Raw genomic sequence first — 27,757 nt, 5'->3', positions numbered from 1 at the left:
AAAACAACAGTAATTGCTGCTCCTGGAATTTGAGGAGATCACCTCCAGCACCTAAAATACCTCAAAAAAGGAGCAGCTCTTACAGCCACAATTTTTTCCCAATTTCCATCTGGTATTACCCAGAATCCTCTTCACAAAGGGAAGAATTGTCTCCTCCTGTACTATACCTGTACACATTTATAATAAGTCATCATTACCCGAACGGCTCCCTGGTTCAGTGATAGTAATGTATATGCCAGTTATTTCGAATTCCAGTTTTTGATTTGCACATGGTAACTTTCTATTAGATTCTGGATATTTGCTTTTATCCTTCAATTTCCTGGTGAGACTGCAGTCCTGTAGGTGAACTCTGAGAGAGGTTTTCGAGAGAAGTCATCAGCTAATGAAAACAAATCTTCCTTCTTCCTTCCTCTCAGAACAGGTGTGAACAGGAGCAACCTGAGGGTATAGCAGTCCAAACTAACTTAGGATGAGAACATTTGGCTATGGTGATTTGACAACGACATTCAATAAAAATTAGAAAGATAGACTTACATCTTTATATCCTCTTTGGCAGGTTGAGGACATCACAAGGTGTTATTTGAAATAATTGATCTGTGTCAAGAAATCCTTAAAATTAATCTGCCATCCAGCATGGGTCTGTAGCTTTATCTCTTTCAAGAGTGTCACTTCTGCAAATGTGGTATTAAATCATCACAATTACTTCTGGCAAATAAATATTAAGTAGCCACAGTCCACTAAGGACCACAGACATCAATAATAAAGTTAAAATGTGCTTAACCATTAAGCTGTGAACCATACAATGTATGAACAAAATGTGAAGGAACTGAAAGATGGTGAGGAATGCTGGTGAGGAATGAATGACCAGCAGAAAATCTGGCAGCCTAAGTACACAATCAATATTAATACAAAATGCTACCATCTTACGATTGGTCTTCCCCAAATGTTTGATACAATTATCAGTTAATGCTGCACTATTACGCCTTCTGTCTTTCAAAATGTCATCTACACTAGATTATCTAGTTTGCAAACATGGTCACATTATAATATATCAATGTGGTGTCTTCTAAATCACTCCTATTTCTCTCTATTTATACCTAATTTTGTCTACCTCATTTTGACTGAAGACACATGACATCAGGTTATTGTCCAACCGGTCTGTTTGAAATCACAAGCTTTCAGAGTACTGCTGTTTCATCGGGTGATGAAGGAGCAGCGCTCCGAAAGCTTGCGATTTCAAATAAACCTGTTGGACTATAACCTGATGTCGTGCGACTTCTCACTCTGTCCACGCCAGACCAACACCGGCACCTCCACATCGTTTTGTCTGCTTTTTGCATTCATATATGAAAGCTCTAAAGTTCAATACCCCAGTTCTATGCCCACCTTTAACACCTACGTCTCTGCTACCCCTTGTAAAAAGACTCGAATGTACACCTTCTGTCGATATTGATGATAGAAAATGCATATTAAGTCAGGGAATGTTATTGTGCTGTAGGTGCTGTCAGAGGAAGCTCAGTGTCAGATGTTAGCTGGAATGATTAAGCAGGAACGTGACTATGATCACCAGTGTCTTCAAGCTCTTCAGGAACAGATCCAGGTCAGTTTTAAACAGTGTTGATTGAAGCAGATATACCTTTCCCCGGTCAGCATAGATATTTTGTAATCAACCTGTTCAAAGATATTATTACAATCTGTGGAGCAGGTAAGACGTGAACCTGCATCTCCTGGCTCAGAGGGAGGGTCACTGACACTGCACCACAAGAGCCCCAATCTTTTTAAGCCTATCGTAAACTGCCTGCTCACTGTTCATTGTTTAATGAGCCCCATGTGATGCTGACGACTGAGTCCCATGCAATTCCAGGTCCCAGATTTGATGCTGTCAGGCAAAACAACCCTTCAGCCAGTGTCACCATCCAGTTAGATCATGGCTGATTTGGAACTTAAATCTGGTTCGCTGCCATGGTTTCATATCCCTTTTAGCTTGAACACCCCAATTTGCCCCACCCATGACCCTGTCAAATTCTCTAAATTATATTCTCTCAAATATTTATTTTACCCTTGGTGTAATGCATTGACAGTATCTGAGTTTTGTGGCAAGATGCACCTTTACCTACATGTTGTAGCCTGGAGCTGTGGATGGTGGTGATGGAGGCACTAAACTTGCTTCCTATTGTATGGTGAACCAGAAATCTACCCTGTTCATACTCTCTGGCATTGGCGTGTGTTGGAAGGATTCATAGGTTGATAATCAATCTTTTTGACTGCATTCTGAACACAGCTTACAGGTCCCGGGATGGGACTCAAACCCAGAATATCTGACTATGAGGCAGGGTCGCTGTTATCTATTGTGTCCCCAGGCCTCACTGTCTTACCTTTCACCCACTACTAATACCTATCTCCATTTTGAAATGTTCAGTTCACCCCAACCCCACAGTAGTTGTTTGGGGAAGTGAGTTTCATATTTCTACTAATCTTTGTGTAAATAAGTTCTACCTGCTGTCACCCCTGTGTGGCCTGACTGTAATTTTAAGATTATATCCCGTATTTTGATGCCCTCTTCCAGAGGAAATCATTTCTCTCCACGTACTCTTAACAGTTCCTTTAAGTATTTTAAAGAATCATTTAGATTACCTCTTCATCTCCGATACTGGTGGAATATAAGTAACATCTTCTCACAAATGAGCCATTTTAGTCCTGGTATCCCATGGAGAGCTTCATTTCAGAACAGTCTGGTTTAAATTTAAGATTATATCCCTTCTTCTGGATCCCAGACCCAGGAGCAGTTGGAGCAATGAGAGGGACAATGGAAAAAGTGAGGGTTTTTGGAATATTGGTGCCTGCTGCAAATTTCTGGGATGCCTTGAGTAGGTTCAGCACCACCAGTATCAGTCGATATCAGTCAAGGCTAGCATGGAAAGCTGAAGGTGCTGTTGAAGCAATGTAAAGGGCACATGGAGAGGTGAGGGAGCAGCTGAATTGGCAAGTACATTCTAATAGCGACTGCTTCATTGAGCATTGGGTACAGGAATTGGAATGTCATGTTGCAGTTGCATAGGGCATTGATAAGACCACATTTGGAGTACTACATACAATTCTGGTTGCCCTGCTATAGGAAGGCTTTTATTAAAATGGAAAGCATGTATAACGATTTACAAGGATGTTAGAAAGACTGGAAAATTTGAATTACCAGAAGAGGCTGGATAGGCTGAGACTTTTTTCCCGGGAGCATAGGAGGTCAAGGGATGGCCTTACAGGAGTTTATAAAATCATGAAGGGCATAAGTAAGGTGAATAACCAAAGTCTTTTCCCCAGGGTGTGGGAGTCCAGAACTGGAGGGAATAGGTTTAAGGTGAAAGGGGAAAGATTTAAAAGGGACTTGAGGTGCAATTTTTTCACACAGAGGGTTTAAATTAGATTCCCTACAGCATGGAAACAGCCCTTCGGCCCAACAAGTCCACACTGACCCTCTGAAGAGTAACCCACCCAGACCCAATTCCCTCTGACTAATGCACCTAACACTGTGGCCAATTTAGCATGGCCAATTCACCTGACCTGCACATCTTTGGACTGTGGGAGGAAACAGGAGCAAACCCACGCAGACACAGGGAGAATGTGCAAACTCCATGCAGAGAGTCGCCTGAGGCTGGAATCAAACCTGGGACCCTGGTGCTGTGAGGCAGCAGTGCTAACCACTGAGCCACCGTGCTGCCCAGATGGTGCATATATGGAGAGAGATGCCAAAGGAAGTGGTAGAGGTGGGTATAATTAAGATAGGAGGCACGGTGGCTCAGTGGTTAGCACTGCTGCCTCACAGCACCAGGGACCTGGGCGACTGTCTGTGTGGGTTTTGCACATTCTCCCTGTGTCTGCATGGGTTTCCTCCGGGTGCTCCGGTATTCTCCCACAGTCCAAAGATGTGCAGGTCAGGTGAATTAGCTATGCTAAATTGCCCATAGTGTTAGGTGCATTAGTTAGAGGTCTGGGTGGGTGCTCTTCAGAAGGTCAGTGTGGACTTGTTGGGGCGAAGGGCCTGTTTCCACACTGTAGGGAATCGAATCTAATATTTAAAATACATTTGGACAGTACAGAGATAGGAAAAGGTTAGAGGGATATGGGCCAAATGCAGGCAAAAGGGACTAGATCAGTTGAGAAAAACTGGTCAGCATGGATACATTGGGCTGAAAGGCCTGTTTCCGTGCTTTACAACTCTATGACCGTGTGACTGTATGATTGTAAAGCCCTTTGGGGTCTCTTGATATTGTGCGAAACACTGCACTGTTGGGAGTTTAATGGTCCATTGCTGTTCCCTGTTACACACAGGGCTTGTGGCAGCGGCTGGGTGAGACAGATGGAAGATCAGCTGCACAGACAGCAGCAAATCCACACAGTGAGACTGAAACGGTGACAGCACAGCTAGGAGGTGCAGAGAATAGGTAACCAATACTGTATAGATGTTTGGAGTATATCCCTGCCATTGAACTCAAATAAACACCACTGACAGCATATTCTCCAATGTAACATCATGCTCAAATTATACTCCTGTTAAATAACTGACAACTTGTATTCATATAGTGTCTTTAATATAATTATCCCAAGATGTTTCACATGAGCATTACTCAATATTTGAGCACCTCTCTTGCTTTAAATCAGCCAATTTCAGCTGCAGGGCAAGGTGGAATAAAATCCAAACTTCTTAACAGCCCTTTAATCTGAATGCACAGTTGAGTCCTGTGACACCCGATGCACCTGGTCTAGCAATTCCTTGATTTTAAAATCCTTGTTTTCAAATCCATCCCCTCTCATCCCCACTTCTGTAAAGCCCCCAGTCTCACAAGCCTCTGAGACATCCATCCTCTCAAACATTCTTCATTTTAAATGACTCCACCATTGGTAACCCCGCCTTCAGTGACAAGGATCTATTAAGTTTTGAAATCTGGAAGTATGGAACTGTCTTTCTCCCTTTCCTTTCCCATTCCACCCATTGCAAATCCCTCCATTAAGTCATTCCATAAAATCTACTTCTTTGAACTGCCCTGCTCCTGGTGAACCTTTAATTTCACCTCCATACAAAGACACGTTGTTGACTTCATTTGAAATACGACAACTTGTCAGTGCAGCATGTCCTCAGTAAACGACCCTAAACAGTGCAGCATGACCTCAGTAAGGTCCCTCCAACAGTGCAGCAATTCCTCAGCAAGGTCCCCCCAACAGTGCAGCACTTCTTCAGCAAGGTCCCCCCAACAGTGCAGCACTTCCTCAGCAAGGTCCCCAACAATGCATCACTTCCTCAGTAAGGACACTCCAACAGTGCAGCACTTCCTCAGTAAGGTCTCCCCAACAGTGCAGAACTTCCTCAGCAAGGTCCCCCCAACAGTGCAGCACTTCCTCAGTAAGTGCCCTTCAACAATAGGCAATAGACAATAGACAATAGGTGCAGGAGTAGGCCATTCTGCCCTTCGAGCCTGCACCACCATTCAATATGATCATGGCTGATCATCCTTAATCAGTATTCTGTTCCTGCCTTATCTCCATAACCCTTGATTCCACAATCCTTGAGAGCTCTATCCAACTCTTTCTTAAATGAATCCAGAGACTGGGCCTCCACTGCCCTCTGGGGAAGAGCATTCCACACAGCCACCACTCTCTGGGTGAAGACGTTTCTCCTCATCTCTGTCCTAAATGGTCTACCCCGTATATATATACCCCAATGTAGCACTTCCTCGGTGAGGGCTTCCCCAACAGTGCAGCTCTTCCTCAGTAAGGGCCCCCCAGTAATGCATCCCTTCTCAGTAAGGCCCTCGACCAGTGCAGCACTTCCTCAGTAAGGGCCCCTCCCAACAGTGCAGCCCATCCTCAGTGAGGACCCCCAATAGTGCAGCACTTCCTCAGTAAGGGCCCCAAACAATACAGCTCTTCATCAATAAGGCCCCCCAACAATGCAGCACTTCCTCAGTAAGGGCCCCTAACAGTGCAGCACCTCTTCAGTAAGATTCGCCCAACGGTGCAGCACTTCCTCAGTAAGTGCCCTCCAACAATGCAGCACTTCCTCAGTAAGGCCTCCCAACAGTGCAACACTTCCTCAGTAAAGCCTCCCAACAGTGCAACACTTCCTCAGTAAGGCCCTCCAACAGTGCAACACTTCCTCAGTAAGGCCCTCCAACAGTGCTGCACTTCTTCAGTAAGGCCCCTCAACAATGCAGCACTTCCTCAGTAAGTGCCCTCCAACAATGCAGCACTTTCTTAGTAAGGCCTCCCAATAGTGATCACTTCCTCAGTAAAGCCTCCCAACAACACAACATTTCCTCAGTAAGGCCCTCAACAGTGCAGCAATTCCTCAGTAAGAGCCCCCAACAATGCAGCACTTCCTTAGAAAGGATTCCCCAACAATGCAGCACTTCCTCAGTAATGACCCCGCAACAGTGCAGCACCTCCTCAGTAAGGCCCCTTCCAAGAGTGCAGCAATTCCTCAGTAAGGGATCCCCAACAGTGCAGCACTTCCTCAGTAAGAGCCCCCAACAATGCAGCACTTCCTCAGAAGGGATTCCCAAACAATGCAGCACTTCCTCTGTAAGAGCCCCCAACAATGCAGCACTTCCTCAGAAAGGATTCCCCAACAATGCAGCACTTCCCAGTAAAGGCCTCCCAATGGTGCAGCACTTCCTCAGTAAGGGCCCACCCAACAATGCAGCACATCCCAGTAAGAGCCCACCAACAGTACAGCATTTTCTCAGTATGGCCCTGCAATAGTGCAGCACTTCTCCAGTAAGGTCCCCTCAGCAGTGCAAAACTTCCTCAGTATGGCCTCTGCAACAGTGTAGCACTTCCTCAGTAAGGGCCCCAACTGTGCAGCACATCCTCAGTAAGGACCCTGCAACAGTGCAGCCCTTCCTCACTAAGGGCCCCTCAACAGTGCAGCACTTCCTCACTAAGGGCCCCTCAACAGTGCAGCACTTCCTCGGTAAGGGCTCCTAAAAGTGCAGCACTTCCTCAGTAAGGCCTCTGTGACAGTGCAGCACTTCCTCAGTATGTGTTCGCCAACAATGCAGCACTTCCTCAGGAAGGGTTCCCCCACAATGCAGCACCTCCTCAGTATGGCCCTCCAACAATGCAACACTTCCTCATTAAGGGCCCCTCACAACTGTGCAACACTTCATTAGTAAGAGTTCCCCCACAGTGCAGCACTTCTCCAGTAAGTGCCCCTCAACAGTGCAGCACCTCCTCAGTATGCCCGCTGAAACAATGCAGCCCTTCCTCAGTAAGGCCCTCCAACAGAGCAACACTTCCTCAGTAAGGGCCCCCCAACTGTGCAACACTTCCGCAGTAAGGTCCCCCATCAGTGCAGCATTTCCTCAGTCAGGGTTTCCCAGCAATGCTGCACTTTCCAGTAAGAGCCCACCAACAGTACAGCATTTTCTCAGTAGAGCCCTGCAACAGTACAGCACTTCCTCAGTAAGAGCCCCCCAATAGTGCAACACTTCCTCAGTAAGGGATCCCAACAGTGCAGCACTTCCTCTGTAAGGGTACCCCAACAGTGCAGCACATCCTCAGTAAGGGATCCCCAATAGTGCAACATGTCCTCAGCAAGGGCCTCCCAACGGTGCAACACTTCCACAGTAAGGCCCCCCCAACATTGCAGCACGTCCTCAGTAAGCAACACCAACAGTGCAGCTCTTCCTCAGTAAGGGTTCCCCAACAGTGCAGCACTTCCCCTTTAAGGGCCCCCCAACAGTGCAACACTTCCTCAGTAAGGGCCCCCCAATAGTGCAACACTTCCTCAGTAAGGCCCTCCAACAGTGCAACACTTCCTCAGTAAGGGCCCCCCAATAGTGCAACACTTCCTCAGTAAGGGATCCCAACAGTGCAGCACTTCCTCTGTAAGGGTCCCCCAACAGTGCAACACTTCCTCAGTAAGGGCTTTCCAACAGTGCAGCACTTCCTCAGTAAGGGCACCCCAACAGTGGAGCACTTCCTCAGTAAGGGCCCCCAACAGTGCAACACTTCCTCAGTAAGGGCACCCCAACAGTGTAACACTTCCACAGTAAGAGCCCCCCAACAGTACAGCACTTCCTCAGTAAGGGCCCCCCAACAGTGCAACACTTCCTCAGTAAGGGCACCCCAACAGTGCAACATTTCCTCAGTAAGGGCCTCCCAACAGTGCAGCACTTCCTCAGTAAGTGCCTTCCAACAGTGCTGCACTTCTTCAGTAAGGGCCCCCACGACAGTGCAAAACTTCCTCAGTAAGGGCCCCCCAACAGTGTAGCATTTCCGCAGTAAGGGTCCTCCAACACTGTAGACCTTCCTCAGTAAGGACCCTCCAACAGTGCAGCACTTCCTCAGTAAGGGCCCTCCAACAGTGTAGCCCTTCCTCAGTAAGGGTCCCCCAACAGTGCAGCACTTCCTCAGTAAGGGCACCCCAACAGTGCAACACTTCATCAGTAAGGGCCCTCCAACAGTGTAGCTCTTCCTCAGTAAGGGCCCCCCAACACTGCCACACTTCCTCAGTAAGGGCACCCCATCATTGCAACACTTCCTCAGTAAGGGCCTTCCAACGGTGCAACACTTGCTCAGTCAGTGCCTTCCAAAAGTGCAGCACTTCCTCAGTCAGGCCCCCCCAACAGTGCAACACTTCCACAGTAAGGGCCCCCCAACAGTGCAGCACTTCCTCAGCAAGCGTACCCCAACAGTGCAGCATTTCCCCAGTAAGGGCCCCCCAACAGTGCAGCACTTCCTCAGCAAGGGCCTTCCAACAGTGCAACACTTCCTCACTTAGGGCCCCCCAACAGTGCAACACTTCCTCAGTAAGGACACCCCAACAATGCAACACTTCCTCAGTAAGGGCCCCCCAACATTGCAGCACTTCCTCTGTAAGCGACCCCAACAGTGTAGCTCTTCCTCAGTAAGGGTTCCCCAACAGTGCAGCACTTCCTCTTTAAGGGCCCTCCAACAGTGCACCACTTCCTCAGTAAGGGCCTTCCAACAGTGCAACACTTCCTCAGTCAGGACCCTCCAACAGTGCAGCATTTCCTCAGTAAGAGCCCGCCAACAGTGCAGCACTTCCTTAGTAAAGGTCCCCAACAGTACAGCACTTTCTTCGTAAGGCCCTCCAACAGTGCAGCATTTCTCCAGTAAGGGCCCCTCAACAGTGCAGCACCTCCTCAGAAAGGGCCCTCCAACAGTGCAACACTTCCTCAGTAAGGGACCCCCAACAGTGTAGCAGTTCCTCTGTAAGGATCCCCCAACAGTGCAGCACTTCCTCAGTAAGGGCACCCCAACAATGCAACACTTCGTCAGTAAGGGCCCCCCAACATTGCAGCACTTCCTCAGTAAGTGCCCCCCAACAGTGCAACACTTCCTCAGTAAGGGCCCTACAACAGTGCAACACTTCCTCAGTAAGGGCCCTCCACCAGTACAACACTTCCTCAATAAGGGCCCTCCAACATTGCAGCAATTCCTCTGTAAGGTCACTTCTCCAGTAAGGGCCCCTCAACAGTGCTGCACTTCCTCAGGAAGAGCCCCCCCAACAGTGCAAAACTTCCTCAGTAAGGGACCCCCAACAGTGTAGCAGTTCCTCTGTAAGGGTCCCCCAACAGTGCAGCACTTCCTCAGTAAGGGCACCCCAACAATGCAACACTTCATCAGTAAGGGCCCCCCAACATTGCAGCATTTCCTCAATAAGGGCCCCCAAACACTGCAGCCCTTCCTCAGCAAGGGCCTTCCAATAGTGCAACACTTCCTCAGTTAGGGCCCCCAACAGTGTAACACATCCTCAGTAAGGGCACCCCAAAAATGCAACACTTCCTCAGTAAGGGCCCCCTAACAGTGCAGCACTTCCTCAGCAAGGGCCCCCCAACAGTGCAGCATTTCCTCAGTAAGGGCCCCCCAACAGTGCAGCATTTCCTCATTAAGGGCCCCTCAACAGTGCAGCACCTCCTCAGCAAGGGCCCTCCAACAGTGCAACACTTCCTCATTAATGTCTCCCAACAATGTAGCACTTCCTCAGAAGGGATTCCCAAACAATGCAGCACTTCCTCTGTAAGAGCCCCCAACAATGCAGCACTTCCTCACAAAGGATTCCCCAACAATGCAGCACTTCCCAGTAAAGGCCTTCCAACAGTGCAACACTTCCTCAGTAAGGGCACCCCAACAATGCAACACTTCCTCAGCAAGGGCCCTCCAACAGTGCAACACTTCCTCATTAATGTCTCCCAACAGTGCAGCATTTCCTCAGTTAGGGCCCCCCAACAGTGCAGCACTTCCTCAGCAATAGCCCCCCAACAGTGCAACACTTCCTCAGTAAAGGTCCCCAACAGTACAGCACTTTATTCGTAAGGCCCTCCAACAGTGCAGCACTTCTCCAGTAAGGGCCCCTCAACAGTGCAGCCCATCCTCAGCAATAGCCCCCCAACAGTGCAACACTTCCTCAGTAAGGGCCCCCCAACAGTGCAGCATTTCCTCTGTAAAAGCCCACCAACAGTGCAGCACTTCCTTAGTAAAGGTCCCCAACAGTACAGCACTTTATTCGTAAGGCCCTCCAACAGTGCAGCACTTCTCCAGTAAGGGCCCCTCAACAGTGCAGCCCATCCTCAGCAATAGCCCCCCAACAGTGCAACACTTCCTCAGTAAGGGCCCACCCAAGAGTGCAACACTTCCTCAGTCAGGACCCTCCAACAGTGCAGCATTTCCTCAGTAAAAGCCCACCAACAGTGCAGCACTTCCTTAGTAAAGGGCCCCAACAGTACAGCACTTTATTCGTAAGGCCCTCCAACAGTGCAGCACTTCTCCAGTAAGGGCCCCTCAACAGTGCAGCACCTCCTCAGAAAAGGCCCTCCAACAGTGCAACACTTCCTCAGTGAGGGCCCCCAACAGTGCAACACTTCCTCAGTAAGGTCCCCCGACAGTGCAACACTTCCTCAGTAAGGTCCCCCAACAGTGCAGCACATCCTCAGTAAGGGCCCCCCAACAGTGCAACACTTCCTCAGTAAGGTCCCCCGACAGTGCAACACTTCCTCAGTAAGGTCCCCCAACAGTGCAGCACATCCTCAGTAAGGGCCCCCCAACAGTGCAACACTTCCTCAGTAAGGGCCCTACAACAGTGCAACACTTCCTCAGTAAGGGCCCCCCAACAGTGCAGCCCTTCCTCAGCAATAGCCCCCCAACAGTGCAACACTTCCTCAGTAAGGGCACCCCAAAAATGCAACACTTCCTCAGTAAGGGCCCCTCAACAGTGCAGCATTTCCTCAGTAAGGGCCCCCCAGTAGTGCAGCATTTCCTCATTAAGGGCCCCTTAACAGTGCAGCACCTCCTCAGCAAGGGCCCTCCAACAGTGCAACACTTCCTCAGCAAGGGCCTTCCAAACATGCAGCACTTCCTCAGTTAGGGCCCCGCAACAGTGCAGCCCATCCTGAGCAATGGCCCCCCAACAGTGCAACACTTCCTCAGTAAGGGCCCCCCAACAGTGCAGCATTTCCTCAGTAAGGGTCCCCAACTGTGCACCACTTCCTCAGTAAGGGCCTTCCAACAGTGCAACACTTCCTCAGTCAGGACCCTCCAACAGTGCAGCATTTCCTCAGTAAGAGCCCGCCAACAGTGCAGCACTTCCTTAGTAAAGGTCCCCAACAGTACAGCACTTTCTTCGTAAGGCCCTCCAACAGTGCAGCACTCCTCCAGTAAGGGCCCCTCAACAGTGCAGCACCTCCTCAGAAAGAGCCCTCCAACAGTGCAACACCTCCTCATTAAGGTCTCCCAACAGTGCAACACTTCCTCAGTAAGGGCCCACCACAGTGCAACACTTCCTCAGTAAGGTCCCCCAACAGTGCAACACTTCCTCAGTAAGGCCCCCCAACAGTGCAACACTTCCTCAGTAAGGGCCCCCAACAGTGCAACACTTCCTCAGTAAGGGCACCCCAACAGTGCAACACTTCCTCAGTAAGAGCCCCCCAACAGTGCAGCACTTCCTCAGTAAGGGCCCGCCAACAGTGCAACACTTCCTCAGTAAGGGCACCCCAACAGTGCAATACTTCCTCAGTAGGGGCACCCCAACAGTGCAACACTTCCTAAGTAAGGGCCTCCCAACAGTGCAGCACTTCCTCAGTAAGTGCCTTCCAACAGTGCTGCACTTCCTCAGTAAGGACCCCTACGACAGTGCAAAACATCCTCAGTAAGGGCCCCCCAACAGTGTAGCATTTCCGCAGTAAGGGTCCTCCAACACTGTAGAACTTCCTCAGTAAGGGTCCCCCAACAGTGCAGCACTTCCTCAGTAAGGGCACCCCAACAATGCAACACTTCATCAGTAAGGGCCCCCCAACATTGCAGCATTTCCTCAATAAGGGCCCCCAAACACTGCAGCCCTTCCTCAGCAAGGGCCTTCCAATAGTGCAACACTTCCTCAGTTAGGGCCCCCAACAGTGTAACACATCCTCAGTAAGGGCACCCCAAAAATGCAACACTTCCTCAGTAAGGGCCCCCTAACAGTGCAGCACTTCCTCAGCAAGGGCCCCCCAACAGTGCAGCATTTCCTCAGTAAGGGCCCCCCAACAGTGCAGCATTTCCTCATTAAGGGCCCCTCAACAGTGCAGCACCTCCTCAGCAAGGGCCCTCCAACAGTGCAACACTTCCTCATTAATGTCTCCCAACAATGTAGCACTTCCTCAGAAGGGATTCCCAAACAATGCAGCACTTCCTCTGTAAGAGCCCCCAACAATGCAGCACTTCCTCACAAAGGATTCCCCAACAATGCAGCACTTCCCAGTAAAGGCCTTCCAACAGTGCAACACTTCCTCAGTAAGGGCACCCCAACAATGCAACACTTCCTCAGCAAGGGCCCTCCAACAGTGCAACACTTCCTCATTAATGTCTCCCAACAGTGCAGCATTTCCTCAGTTAGGGCCCCCCAACAGTGCAGCACTTCCTCAGCAATAGCCCCCCAACAGTGCAACACTTCCTCAGTAAAGGTCCCCAACAGTACAGCACTTTATTCGTAAGGCCCTCCAACAGTGCAGCACTTCTCCAGTAAGGGCCCCTCAACAGTGCAGCCCATCCTCAGCAATAGCCCCCCAACAGTGCAACACTTCCTCAGTAAGGGCCCCCCAACAGTGCAGCATTTCCTCTGTAAAAGCCCACCAACAGTGCAGCAGTTCCTTAGTAAAGGTCCCCAACAGTACAGCACTTTATTCGTAAGGCCCTCCAACAGTGCAGCACTTCTCCAGTAAGGGCCCCTCAACAGTGCAGCCCATCCTCAGCAATAGCCCCCCAACAGTGCAACACTTCCTCAGTAAGGGCCCACCCAAGAGTGCAACACTTCCTCAGTCAGGACCCTCCAACAGTGCAGCATTTCCTCAGTAAAAGCCCACCAACAGTGCAGCACTTCCTTAGTAAAGGGCCCCAACAGTACAGCACTTTATTCGTAAGGCCCTCCAACAGTGCAGCACTTCTCCAGTAAGGGCCCCTCAACAGTGCAGCACCTCCTCAGAAAGGGCCCTCCAACAGTGCAACACTTCCTCAGTGAGGGCCCCCAACAGTGCAACACTTCCTCAGTAAGGTCCCCCGACAGTGCAACACTTCCTCAGTAAGGTCCCCCAACAGTGCAGCACATCCTCAGTAAGGGCCCCCCAACAGTGCAACACTTCCTCAGTAAGGTCCCCCGACAGTGCAACACTTCCTCAGTAAGGTCCCCCAACAGTGCAGCACATCCTCAGTAAGGGCCCCCCAACAGTGCAACACTTCCTCAGTAAGGGCCCTACAACAGTGCAACACTTCCTCAGTAAGGGCCCCCCAACAGTGCAGCCCTTCCTCAGCAATAGCCCCCCAACAGTGCAACACTTCCTCAGTAAGGGCACCCCAAAAATGCAACACTTCCTCAGTAAGGGCCCCTCAACAGTGCAGCATTTCCTCAGTAAGGGCCCCCCAGTAGTGCAGCATTTCCTCATTAAGGGCCCCTCAACAGTGCAGCACCTCCTCAGCAAGGGCCCTCCAACAGTGCAACACTTCCTCAGCAAGGGCCTTCCAAACATGCAGCACTTCCTCAGTTAGGGCCCCGCAACAGTGCAGCCCATCCTGAGCAATGGCCCCCCAACAGTGCAACACTTCCTCAGTAAGGGCCCCCCAACAGTGCAGCATTTCCTCAGTAAGGGTCCCCAACTGTGCACCACTTCCTCAGTAAGGGCCTTCCAACAGTGCAACACTTCCTCAGTCAGGACCCTCCAACAGTGCAGCATTTCCTCAGTAAGAGCCCGCCAACAGTGCAGCACTTCCTTAGTAAAGGTCCCCAACAGTACAGCACTTTCTTCGTAAGGCCCTCCAACAGTGCAGCACTCCTCCAGTAAGGGCCCCTCAACAGTGCAGCACCTCCTCAGAAAGAGCCCTCCAACAGTGCAACACCTCCTCATTAAGGTCTCCCAACAGTGCAACACTTCCTCAGTAAGGGCCCACCACAGTGCAACACTTCCTCAGTAAGGTCCCCCAACAGTGCAACACTTCCTCAGTAAGGCCCCCCAACAGTGCAACACTTCCTCAGTAAGGGCCCCCAACAGTGCAACACTTCCTCAGTAAGGGCACCCCAACAGTGCAACACTTCCTCAGTAAGAGCCCCCCAACAGTGCAGCACTTCCTCAGTAAGGGCCCGCCAACAGTGCAACACTTCCTCAGTAAGGGCACCCCAACAGTGCAATACTTCCTCAGTAGGGGCACCCCAACAGTGCAACACTTCCTAAGTAAGGGCCTCCCAACAGTGCAGCACTTCCTCAGTAAGTGCCTTCCAACAGTGCTGCACTTCCTCAGTAAGGACCCCTACGACAGTGCAAAACATCCTCAGTAAGGGCCCCCCAACAGTGTAGCATTTCCGCAGTAAGGGTCCTCCAACACTGTAGAACTTTCTCAGTAAGGGTCCCCCAACAGTGCAGCACTTCCTCAGTAAGGGCCCTCCAACAGTGTAGCCCTTCCTCAGTAAGGGTCCCCCAACAGTGCAGCACTTCCTCAGTAAGGGCACCCCAACAGTGCAACACTTCATCAGTAAGGGCCCTCCAACAGTGTAGCCCTTCCTCAGTAAGGGCCCCCCAACACTGCCACACTTCCTCAGTAAGGGCACCCCATCATTGCAACACTTCCTCAGTAAGGGCCCCCAACAGTGCAGCACTTCCTCAGTAAGGGCCTTCCAACGGTGCAACACTTGCTCAGTAAGTGCCTTCCAAAAGTGCAGCACTTCCTCAGTCAGGCCCCCCCAACAGTGCAGCACCTCCTCAGAAAGGGCCCTCCAACAGTGCAACACTTCCTCATTAAGGTCTCCCAACAGTGCAACACTTCCTCAGTAAGGGCCCCCGACAGTGCAACACTTCCTCAGTAAGGTCCCCCGACAATGCAACACTTCTTCAGTAAGGTCCCCCAACAGTGCAGCACTTCCTCAGTAAGTGCCCCCCAACAGTGCAACACTTCCTCAGTAAGGGCCCTACAACAGTGCAACACTTCCTCAGTAAGGGCCCTCCACCAGTACAACACTTCCTCAATAAGGGCCCTCCAACATTGCAGCAATTCCTCTGTAAGGTCACTTCTCCAGTAAGGGCCCCTCAACAGTGCTGCACTTCCTCAGGAAGAGCTCCCCCAACAGTGCAAAACTTCCTCAGTAAGGGACCCCCAACAGTGTAGCAGTTCCTCTGTAAGGGTCCCCCAACAGTGCAGCACTTCCTCAGTAAGGGCACCCCAACAATGCAACACTTCATCAGTAAGGGCCCCCCAACATTGCAGCATTTCCTCAATAAGGGCCCCCAAACACTGCAGCCCTTCCTCAGCAAGGGCCTTCCAATAGTGCAACACTTCCTCAGTTAGGGCCCCCAACAGTGTAACACATCCTCAGTAAGGGCACCCCAAAAATGCAACACTTCCTCAGTAAGGGCCCCCTAACAGTGCAGCACTTCCTCAGCAAGGGCCCCCCAACAGTGCAGCATTTCCTCAGTAAGGGCCCCCCAACAGTGCAGCATTTCCTCATTAAGGGCCCCTCAACAGTGCAGCACCTCCTCAGCAAGGGCCCTCCAACAGTGCAACACTTCCTCATTAATGTCTCCCAACAATGTAGCACTTCCTCAGAAGGGATTCCCAAACAATGCAGCACTTCCTCTGTAAGAGCCCCCAACAATGCAGCACTTCCTCACAAAGGATTCCCCAACAATGCAGCACTTCCCAGTAAAGGCCTTCCAACAGTGCAACACTTCCTCAGTAAGGGCACCCCAACAATGCAACACTTCCTCAGCAAGGGCCCTCCAACAGTGCAACACTTCCTCATTAATGTCTCCCAACAGTGCAGCATTTCCTCAGTTAGGGCCCCCCAACAGTGCAGCACTTCCTCAGCAATAGCCCCCCAACAGTGCAACACTTCCTCAGTAAGGGCCCCCCCAAGAGTGCAGCATTTCCTCTGTAAAAGCCCACCAACAGTGCAGCACTTCCTTAGTAAAGGTTTCCAACAGTACAGCACTTTATTCGTAAGGCCCTCCAACAGTGCAGCACTTCTCCAGTAAGGGCCCCTCAACAGTGCAGCCCATCCTCAGCAATAGCCCCCCAACAGTGCAACACTTCCTCAGTAAGGGCCCACCCAAGAGTGCAACACTTCCTCAGTCAGGACCCTCCAACAGTGCAGCATTTCCTCAGTAAAAGCCCACCAACAGTGCAGCACTTCCTTAGTAAAGGTCCCCAACAGTACAGCACTTTATTCGTAAGGCCCTCCAACAGTGCAGCACTTCTCCAGTAAGGGCCCCTCAACAGTGCAGCACCTCCTCAGAAAGGGCCCTCCAACAGTGCAACACTTCCTCAGTGAGGGCCCCCAACAGTGCAACATTTCCTCAGTAAGGTTCCCCGACAGTGCAACACTTCCTCAGTAAGGTCCCCCAACAGTGCAGCACATCCTCAGTAAGGGCCCCCCAACAGTGCAACACTTCCTCAGTAAGGTCCCCCGACAGTGCAACACTTCCTCAGTAAGGTCCCCCAACAGTGCAGCACATCCTCAGTAAGGGCCCCCCAACAGTGCAACACTTCCTCAGTAAGGGCCCTACAACAGTGCAACACTTTCTCAGTAAGGGCCCCCCAACAGTGCAGCCCTTCCTCAGCAATAGCCCCCCAACAGTGCAACACTTCCTCAGTAAGGGCACCCCAACAATGCAACACTTCCTCAGTAAGGGCCCCTCAACAGTGCAGCATTTCCTCAGTAAGGGCCCCCCAGTAGTGCAGCATTTCCTCATTAAGGGCCCCTCAACAGTGCAGCACCTCCTCAGCAAGGGCCCTCCAACAGTGCAACACTTCCTCAGCAAGGGCCTTCCAAACATGCAGCACTTCCTCAGTTAGGGCCCCGCAACAGTGCAGCCCATCCTGAGCAATGGCCCCCCAACAGTGCAACACTTCCTCAGTAAGGGCCCCCCAACAGTGCAGCATTTCCTCAGTAAGGGTCCCCAACTGTGCACCACTTCCTCAGTAAGGGCCTTCCAACAGTGCAACACTTCCTCAGTCAGGACCCTCCAACAGTGCAGCATTTCCTCAGTAAGAGCCCGCCAACAGTGCAGCACTTCCTTAGTAAAGGTCCCCAACAGTACAGCACTTTCTTCGTAAGGCCCTCCAACAGTGCAGCACTCCTCCAGTAAGGGCCCCTCAACAGTGCAGCACCTCCTCAGAAAGGGCCCTCCAACAGTGCAACACCTCCTCATTAAGGTCTCCCAACAGTGCAACACTTCCTCAGTAAGGGCCCACCACAGTGCAACACTTCCTCAGTAAGGTCCCCCAACAGTGCAACACTTCCTCAGTAAGGCCCCCCAACAGTGCAACACTTCCTCAGTAAGGGCCCCCAACAGTGCAACACTTCCTCAGTAAGGGCACCCCAACAGTGCAACACTTCCTCAGTAAGAGCCCCCCAACAGTGCAGCACTTCCTCAGTAAGGGCCCACCACAGTGCAACACTTCCTCAGTAAGGTCCCCCAACAGTGCAACACTTCCTCAGTAAGGCCCCCCAACAGTGCAACACTTCCTCAGTAAGGGCCCCCAACAGTGCAACACTTCCTCAGTAAGGGCACCCCAACAGTGCAACACTTCCTCAGTAAGAGCCCCCCAACAGTGCAACACTTCCTCAGTAAGGGCACCCCAACAGTGCAATACTTCCTCAGTAGGGGCACCCCAACAGTGCAACACTTCCTAAGTAAGGGCCTCCCAACAGTGCAGCACTTCCTCAGTAAGTGCCTTCCAACAGTGCTGCACTTCCTCAGTAAGGACCCCTACGACAGTGCAAAACATCCTCAGTAAGGGCCCCCCAACAGTGTAGCATTTCCGCAGTAAGGGTCCTCCAACACTGTAGAACTTCCTCAGTAAGGGTCCCCCAACAGTGCAGCACTTCCTCAGTAAGGGCCCTCCAACAGTGTAGCCCTTCCTCAGTAAGGGCACCCCAACAGTGCAGCACTTCCTCAGTAAGGGCACCCCAACAGTGCAACACTTCATCAGTAAGGGCCCTCCAACAGTGTAGCCCTTCCTCAGTAAGGGCCCCCCAACACTGCCACACTTCCTCAGTAAGGGCACCCCATCATTGCAACACTTCCTCAGTAAGGGCCCCCAACAGTGCAGCACTTCCTCAGTAAGGGCCTTCCAACGGTGCAACACTTGCTCAGTAAGTGCCTTCCAAAAGTGCAGCACTTCCTCAGTCAGGCCCCCCCAACAGTGCAACACTTCCACAGTAAGGGCCCCCTAACAGTGCAGCACTTCCTCAGCAAGCGTACCCCAACAGGGCAGCATTTCCCCAGTAAGGGCACCCCAACAGTGCAGCACTTCCTCAGCAAGGGCCTTCCAACAGTGCAACACTTCCTCACTTAGGGCCCCCCAACAGTGCAACACTTCCTCAGTAAGGACACCCCAACAATGCAACACTTCCTCAGTAAGGGCCCCCCAACAGTGCAACACTTCCTCAGTAAGGACACCCCAACAATGCAACACTTCCTCAGTAAGGGCCCCCCAACATTGCAGCACTTCCTCTGTAAGCGACCCCAACAGTGTAGCTCTTCCTCAGTAAGGGTTCCCCAACAGTGCAGCACTTCCTCTTTAATGGCCCTCCAACAGTGCACCACTTCCTCAGTAAGGGCCTTCCAACAGTGCAACACTTCCTCAGTCAGGACCCTCCAACAGTGCAGTATTTCCTCAGTAAGAGCCCGCCAACAGTGCAGCACTTCCTTAGTAAAGGTCCCCAACAGTACAACACTTTCTTCGTAAGGCCCTCCAACAGTGCAGCATTTCTCCAGTAAGGGCCCCTCAACAGTGCAGCACCTCCTCAGAAAGGGCCCTCCAACAGTGCAACACTTCCTCATTAAGGTCTCCCAACAGTGCAACACTTCCTCAGTAAGGGCCCCCGACAGTGCAACACTTCCTCAGTAAGGTCCCCCGACAATGCAACACTTCTTCAGTAAGGTCCCCCAACAGTGCAGCACTTCCTCAGTAAGGTCCCCCAACAGTGCAACACTTCCTCAGTAAGGCCCCCCAACAGTGCAACACTTCCTCAGTAAGGGCCCCCAACAGTGCAACACTTCCTCAGTAAGGGCACCCCAACAGTGCAACACTTCCTCAGTAAGAGCCCCCCAACAGTGCAACACTTCCTCAGTAAGGGCCCGCCAACAGTGCAACACTTCCTCAGTAAGGGCACCCCAACAGTGCAATACTTCCTCAGTAGGGGCACCCCAACAGTGCAACACTTCCTAAGTAAGGGCCTCCCAACAGTGCAGCACTTCCTCAGTAAGTGCCTTCCAACAGTGCTGCACTACCTCAGTAAGGACCCCTACGACAGTGCAAAACATCCTCAGTAAGGGCCCCCCAACAGTGTAGCATTTCCGCTGTAAGGGTCCTCCAACACTGTAGAACTTCCTCAGTAAGGGTCCCCCAACAGTGCAGCACTTCCTCAGTAAGGGCCCTCCAACAGTGTAGCCCTTCCTCAGTAAGGGTCCCCCAACAGTGCAGCACTTCCTCAGTAAGGGCACCCCAACAGTGCAACACTTCATCAGTAAGGGCCCTCCAACAGTGTAGCCCTTCCTCAGTAAGGGCCCCCCAACACTGCCACACTTCCTCAGTAAGGGCACCCCATCATTGCAACACTTCCTCAGTAAGGGCCCCCAACAGTGCAGCACTTCCTCAGTAAGGGCCTTCCAACGGTGCAACACTTGCTCAGTAAGTGCCTTCCAAAAGTGCAGCACTTCCTCAGTCAGGCCCCCCCAACAGTGCAGCACCTCCTCAGAAAGGGCCCTCCAACAGTGCAACACTTCCTCAGTAAGGATCCCCGACAGTGCAACACTTCCTCAGTAAGGTCCCCCGACAATGCAACACTTCTTCAGTAAGGTCCCCCAACAGTGCAGCACTTCCTCAGTAAGTGCCCCCCAACTGTGCAACACTTCCTCAGTAAGGGCCCTACAACAGTGCAACACTTCCTCAGTAAGGGCCCTCCACCAGTACAACACTTCCTCAATAAGGGCCCTCCAACATTGCAGCAATTCCTCTGTAAGGTCACTTCTCCAGTAAGGGCCCCTCAACAGTGCTGCACTTCCTCAGGAAGAGCCCCCCCAACAGTGCAAAACTTCCTCAGTAAGGGACCCCCAACAGTGTAGCAGTTCCTCTGTAAGGGTCCCCCAACAGTGCAGCACTTCCTCAGTAAGGGCACCCCAACAATGCAACACTTCATCAGTAAGGGCCCCCCAACATTGCAGCATTTCCTCAGTAAGGGCCCCCAAACACTGCAGCCCTTCCTCAGCAAGGGCCTTCCAATAGTGCAACACTTCCTCAGTTAGGGCCCCCAACAGTGTAACACATCCTCAGTAAGGGCACCCCAAAAATGCAACACTTCCTCAGTAAGGGCCCCCTAACAGTGCAGCACTTCCTCAGCAAGGGCCCCCCAACAGTGCAGCATTTCCTCAGTAAGGGCCCCCCAACAGTGCAGCATTTCCTCATTAAGGGCCCCTCAACAGTGCAGCACCTCCTCAGCAAGGGCCCTCCAACAGTGCAACACTTCCTCATTAATGTCTCCCAACAATGTAGCACTTCCTCAGAAGGGATTCCCAAACAATGCAGCACTTCCTCTGTAAGAGCCCCCAACAATGCAGCACTTCCTCACAAAGGATTCCCCAACAATGCAGCACTTCCCAGTAAAGGCCTTCCAACAGTGCAACACTTCCTCAGTAAGGGCACCCCAACAATGCAACACTTCCTCAGCAAGGGCCCTCCAACAGTGCAACACTTCCTCATTAATGTCTCCCAACAGTGCAGCATTTCCTCAGTTAGGGCCCCCCAACAGTGCAGCACTTCCTCAGCAATAGCCCCCCAACAGTGCAACACTTCCTCAGTAAAGGTCCCCAACAGTACAGCACTTTATTCGTAAGGCCCTCCAACAGTGCAGCACTTCTCCAGTAAGGGCCCCTCAACAGTGCAGCCCATCCTCAGCAATAGCCCCCCAACAGTGCAACACTTCCTCAGTAAGGGCCCACCCAAGAGTGCAACACTTCCTCAGTCAGGACCCTCCAACAGTGCAGCATTTCCTCAGTAAAAGCCCACCAACAGTGCAGCACTTCCTTAGTAAAGGTCCCCAACAGTACAGCACTTTATTCGTAAGGCCCTCCAACAGTGCAGCACTTCTCCAGTAAGGGCCCCTCAACAGTGCAGCACCTCCTCAGAAAGGGCCCTCCAACAGTGCAACACTTCCTCAGTGAGGGCCCCCAACAGTGCAACACTTCCTCAGTAAGGTCCCCCGACAGTGCAACACTTCCTCAGTAAGGTCCCCCAACAGTGCAGCACATCCTCAGTAAGGGCCCCCCAACAGTGCAACACTTCCTCAGTAAGGTCCCCCGACAGTGCAACACTTCCTCAGTAAGGTCCCCCAACAGTGCAGCACATCCTCAGTAAGGGCCCCCCAACAGTGCAACACTTCCTCAGTAAGGGCCCTACAACAGTGCAACACTTCCTCAGTAAGGGCCCCCCAACAGTGCAGCCCTTCCTCAGCAATAGCCCCCCAACAGTGCAACACTTCCTCAGTAAGGGCACCCCAACAATGCAACACTTCCTCAGTAAGGGCCCCTCAACAGTGCAGCATTTCCTCAGTAAGGGCCCCCCAGTAGTGCAGCATTTCCTCATTAAGGGCCCCTCAACAGTGCAGCACCTCCTCAGCAAGGGCCCTCCAACAGTGCAACACTTCCTCAGCAAGGGCCTTCCAAACATGCAGCACTTCCTCAGTTAGGGCCCCGCAACAGTGCAGCCCATCCTGAGCAATGGCCCCCCAACAGTGCAACACTTCCTCAGTAAGGGCCCCCCAACAGTGCAGCATTTCCTCAGTAAGGGTCCCCAACTGTGCACCACTTCCTCAGTAAGGGCCTTCCAACAGTGCAACACTTCCTCAGTCAGGACCCTCCAATAGTGCAGCATTTCCTCAGTAAAAGCCCGCCAACAGTGCAGCACTTCCTTAGTAAAGGTCCCCAACAGTACAGCACTTTCTTCGTAAGGCCCTCCAACAGTGCAGCACTCCTCCAGTAAGGGCCCCTCAACAGTGCAGCACCTCCTCAGAAAGGGCCCTCCAACAGTGCAACACCTCCTCATTAAGGTCTCCCAACAGTGCAACACTTCCTCAGTAAGGGCCCACCACAGTGCAACACTTCCTCAGTAAGGTCCCCCAACAGTGCAACACTTCCTCAGTAAGGCCCCCCAACAGTGCAACACTTCCTCAGTAAGGGCCCCCAACAGTGCAACACTTCCTCAGTAAGGGCACCCCAACAGTGCAACACTTCCTCAGTAAGAGCCCCCCAACAGTGCAGCACTTCCTCAGTAAGGGCCCACCACAGTGCAACACTTCCTCAGTAAGGTCCCCCAACAGTGCAACACTTCCTCAGTAAGGCCCCCCAACAGTGCAACACTTCCTCAGTAAGGGCCCCCAACAGTGCAACACTTCCTCAGTAAGGGCACCCCAACAGTGCAACACTTCCTCAGTAAGAGCCCCCCAACAGTGCAACACTTCCTCAGTAAGGGCACCCCAACAGTGCAATACTTCCTCAGTAGGGGCACCCCAACAGTGCAACACTTCCTAAGTAAGGGCCTCCCAACAGTGCAGCACTTCCTCAGTAAGTGCCTTCCAACAGTGCTGCACTTCCTCAGTAAGGACCCCTACGACAGTGCAAAACATCCTCAGTAAGGGCCCCCCAACAGTGTAGCATTTCCGCAGTAAGGGTCCTCCAACACTGTAGAACTTCCTCAGTAAGGGTCCCCCAACAGTGCAGCACTTCCTCAGTAAGGGCCCTCCAACAGTGTAGCCCTTCCTCAGTAAGGGTCCCCCAACAGTGCAGCACTTCCTCAGTAAGGGCACCCCAACAGTGCAACACTTCATCAGTAAGGGCCCTCCAACAGTGTAGCCCTTCCTCAGTAAGGGCCCCCCAACACTGCCACACTTCCTCAGTAAGGGCACCCCATCATTGCAACACTTCCTCAGTAAGGGCCCCCAACAGTGCAGCACTTCCTCAGTAAGGGCCTTCCAACGGTGCAACACTTGCTCAGTAAGTGCCTTCCAAAAGTGCAGCACTTCCTCAGTCAGGCCCCCCCAACAGTGCAACACTTCCACAGTAAGGGCCCCCTAACAGTGCAGCACTTCCTCAGCAAGCGTACCCCAACAGGGCAGCATTTCCCCAGTAAGGGCACCCCAACAGTGCAGCACTTCCTCAGCAAGGGCCTTCCAACAGTGCAACACTTCCTCACTTAGGGCCCCCCAACAGTGCAACACTTCCTCAGTAAGGACACCCCAACAATGCAACACTTCCTCAGTAAGGGCCCCCCAACAGTGCAACACTTCCTCAGTAAGGACACCCCAACAATGCAACACTTCCTCAGTAAGGGCCCCCCAACATTGCAGCACTTCCTCTGTAAGCGACCCCAACAGTGTAGCTCTTCCTCAGTAAGGGTTCCCCAACAGTGCAGCACTTCCTCTTTAAGGGCCCTCCAACAGTGCACCACTTCCTCAGTAAGGGCCTTCCAACAGTGCAACACTTCCTCAGTCAGGACCCTCCAACAGTGCAGTATTTCCTCAGTAAGAGCCCGCCAACAGTGCAGCACTTCCTTAGTAAAGGTCCCCAACAGTACAGCACTTTCTTCGTAAGGCCCTCCAACAGTGCAGCATTTCTCCAGTAAGGGCCCCTCAACAGTGCAGCACCTCCTCAGAAAGGGCCCTCCAACAGTGCAACACTTCCTCATTAAGGTCTCCCAACAGTGCAACACTTCCTCAGTAAGGGCCCCCGACAGTGCAACACTTCCTCAGTAAGGTCCCCCGACAATGCAACACTTCTTCAGTAAGGTCCCCCAACAGTGCAGCACTTCCTCAGTAAGGCCCCCCAACAGTGCAACACTTCCTCAGTAAGGGCCCTACAACAGTGCAACACTTCCTCAGTAAGGGCCCTCCACCAGTACAACACTTCCTCAATAAGGGCCCTCCAACATTGCAGCACTTCCTCTGTAAGGTCACTTCTCCAGTAAGGGCCCCTCAACAGTGCTGCACTTCCTCAGGAAGAGCCCCCCCAACAGTGCAAAACTTCCTCAGTAAGGGACCCCCAACAGTGTAGCAGTTCCTCTGTAAGGGTCCCCCAACAGTGCAGCACTTCCTCAGTAAGGGCACCCCAACAATGCAACACTTCATCAGTAAGGGCCCCCCAACATTGCAGCATTTCCTCAATAAGGGCCCCCAAACACTGCAGCCCTTCCTCAGCAAGGGCCTTCCAATAGTGCAACACTTCCTCAGTTAGGGCCCCCAACAGTGTAACACATCCTCAGTAAGGGCACCCCAAAAATGCAACACTTCCTCAGTAAGGGCCCCCTAACAGTGCAGCACTTCCTCAGCAAGAGCCCCCCAACAGTGCAGCATTTCCTCAGTAAGAGCCCCCAACAGTGCAGCATTTCCTCATTAAGGGCCCCTCAACAGTGCAGCACCTCCTCAGCAAGGGCCCTCCAACAGTGCAACACTTCCTCATTAATGTCTCCCAACAATGTAGCACTTCCTCAGAAGGGATTCCCAAACAATGCAGCACTTCCTCTGTAAGAGCCCCCAACAATGCAGCACTTCATCACAAAGGATTCCCCAACAATGCAGCACTTCCCAGTAAAGGCCTTCCAACAGTGCAACACTTCCTCAGTAAGGGCACCCCAACAATGCAACACTTCCTCAGCAAGGGCCCTCCAACAGTGCAACACTTCCTCATTAATGTCTCCCAACAGTGCAGCATTTCCTCAGTTAGGGCCCCCCAACAGTGCAGCCCATCCTCAGCAATAGCCCCCCAACAGTGCAACACTTCCTCAGTAAGGGCCCCCCCAAGAGTTCAGCATTTCCTCTGTAAAAGCCCACCAACAGTGCAGCACTTCCTTAGTAAAGGTCCCCAACAGTACAGCACTTTATTCGTAAGGCCCTCCAACAGTGCAGCACTTCTCCAGTAAGGGCCCCTCAACAGTGCAGCCCATCCTCAGCAATAGCCCCCCAACAGTGCAACACTTCCTCAGTAAGGGCCCACCCAAGAGTGCAACACTTCCTCAGTCAGGACCCTCCAACAGTGCAGCATTTCCTCAGTAAAAGCCCACCAACAGTGCAGCACCTCCTTAGTAAAGGTCCCCAACAGTACAGCACTTTCTTCGTAAGGCCCTCCAACAGTGCAGCACTTCTCCAGTAAGGGCCCCTCAACAGTGCAGCACCTCCTCAGCAAGGGCCCTCCAACAGTGCAACACTTCCCCATTAATGTCTCCCAACAGTGCAGCATTTCCTCAGTTAGGGCCCCCCAACAGTGCAGCCCATCCTCAGCAATAGCCCCCCAACAGTGCAACACTTCCTCAGTAAGGGCCCCCCCAAGAGTGCAACACTTCCTCAGTAAGGGCACCCCAACAATGCAACACTTCCTCAGTAAGGGCCCCCCAACAGTGCAGCATTTCCTCAGTAAGGGCCCCCCAACAGTGCACCACTTCCTCAGTAAGGGCCTTCCAACAGTGCCACACTTCCTCAGTCAGGACCCTCCAACAGTGCAGCATTTCCTCAGTAAGAGCCCGCCAACAGTGCAGCACTTCCTTAGTACAGGTCCCCAACAGTACAGCACTTTCTTCGTAAGGCCCTCCAACAGTGCAGCACTTCTCCAGTAGGGGCCCCTCAACAGTGCAGCACCTCCTCAGAAAGGGCCCTCCAACAGTGCAACACTTCCTCAGTGAGGGCCCCCAACAGTGCAACACTTCCTCAGTAAGGTCCCCCGACAGTGCACCACTTCCTCAGTAAGGTCCCCCAACAGTGCAGCACATCCTCAGTAAGGGCCCCCCAACAGTGCAGCACTTCCTCAGTAAGGGCCCTACAACAGTGCAACACTTCCTCAGTAAAGGCCCCCCAACAGTGCAGCACTTCCTCAGTAAGGGTCCTGCAACAGTGCAGCACTTCCTCAGTAAGGCCCCTTCCAAGAGTGCAGCAATTCCTCAGTAAGGGACCCCCAACAGTGCAGCACTTCCTCAGTAAGAGCCCCCAACAATGCAGAACTTCCTCAGAAGGGATTCCCAAACAATGCAGCACTTCCTGTGTAAGAGCCCCCAACAATGCAGCACTTCCTCAGAAAGGATTCCCCAACAATGCAGCACTTCCAAGTAAAGACCTCCCAACGGTGCAGCACTTCCTCAGTAAGGGCCCCCCCAACAATGCAGCACTTCCCAGTAAGAGCCCACCAACAGTGCAGTATTTTCTCAGTATGGCCCTGCAACAGTGCAGCACTTCTCCAGTAAGGTCCCCTCAGCAGTGCAAAACTTCCTCAGTATGGCCTCTGCAACAGTGTAGCACTTCCTCAGTAAGGGACCCCAACTGTGTAGCACATCCTCAGTAAGGACCCTGCAACAGTGCAGCCCTTCCTCACTAAGGGCCCCTCAACAGTGCAGCACTTCCTCGGTAAGGGCTCCTAAAAGTGCAGCACTTCCTCAGGAAGGCCGCTGTTACAGTGCAGCACTTCCTCAGTATGTGTTCGCCAACAATGCAGCACTTCCTCAGGAAGGGTTCCCCCACAATGCAGCACCTCCTCAGTATGGCCCTCCAACAATGCAACACTTCCTCATTAAGGGCCCCTCACAACAGTGCAACACTTCATTAGTAAGAGTTCCCCCACAGTCCAGCACTTCCTCAGTAAGGTCCTCCACCAGTGCAGCACTTCTCCAGTAAGGGCCCCTCAACAGTGCAGCACCTCCTCAGTATGCCCGCTGAAACAATGCAGCCCTTCCTCAGTAAGGCCCTCCAACAGAGCAACACTTCCTCAGTAAGGCCCTGCAACAGAGCAACACTTCCTCAGTAAGGGCCCCTCAACAGTGCAACACTTCCTCAGTAAGGGCATCCCAACAATGCAACACTTCCTCAGTAAGGGCCCCCCAACAGTGCAGCACTTCCTCAGCAAGGGCCCCACAACAGTGCAGCATTTCATCAGTAATGGTCCCCCAACTGTGCAGCATTTCCTCAGCAAGGGCCCCCCAACAGTGCACCACTTCCTCAGCAAGGGCCTTCCAACAGTGCAACACTTCCTCAGTCAGGACCCTCCAACAGTGCAGCATTTCCTCAGCAAGAGCCCACCAACAGTGCAGCACTTCCTTAGTAAAGGTCCCCAACATTACAGCACTTTATTCGTAAGGCCCTCCAACAGTGCAGCACTTCCTCAGTAAGGCCCCTTCCAAGAGTGCAGCAATTCCTCAGTAAGGGACCCCCAACAATGCAGCACTTCCTCAGAAGGGATTCCCAAACAAT

At 52.1% G+C, this 27,757-nt stretch overlaps 1 protein-coding gene across 4 annotated transcripts in view; it reads left to right on the top strand.

Annotated features, from left to right (window-relative positions):
- Positions 1–27,757, top strand: part of LOC122558042 (uncharacterized) — a 224,700-nt gene that overhangs the window by 138,295 nt on the left and 58,648 nt on the right. For 3 of the 4 annotated variants that reach the window (XM_087996442.1, XM_043706371.2, XM_087996443.1), the window contains 2 exons: positions 1,499–1,600; positions 4,324–4,436. In XM_087996442.1, coding sequence (XP_087852568.1) covers positions 1,499–1,600; positions 4,324–4,436 — 215 coding nt within the window. The remainder of the gene's footprint in view (positions 1–1,498; positions 1,601–4,323; positions 4,437–27,757) is intronic. The other variant, XM_087996444.1, reaches the window with a different exon arrangement.

This window comes from Chiloscyllium plagiosum, unplaced genomic scaffold (genome assembly GCF_037043375.1).
Source record: "Chiloscyllium plagiosum isolate Xiang-an unplaced genomic scaffold, Cpla_swu_hap1 HiC_scaffold_18, whole genome shotgun sequence".
In the NCBI taxonomy this organism is placed as follows: Eukaryota; Metazoa; Chordata; class Chondrichthyes; order Orectolobiformes; family Hemiscylliidae; genus Chiloscyllium; species Chiloscyllium plagiosum.
Note: the sequence above shows the minus strand (reverse complement) of the source record. Positions and strands in the feature narration are given on the sequence as shown.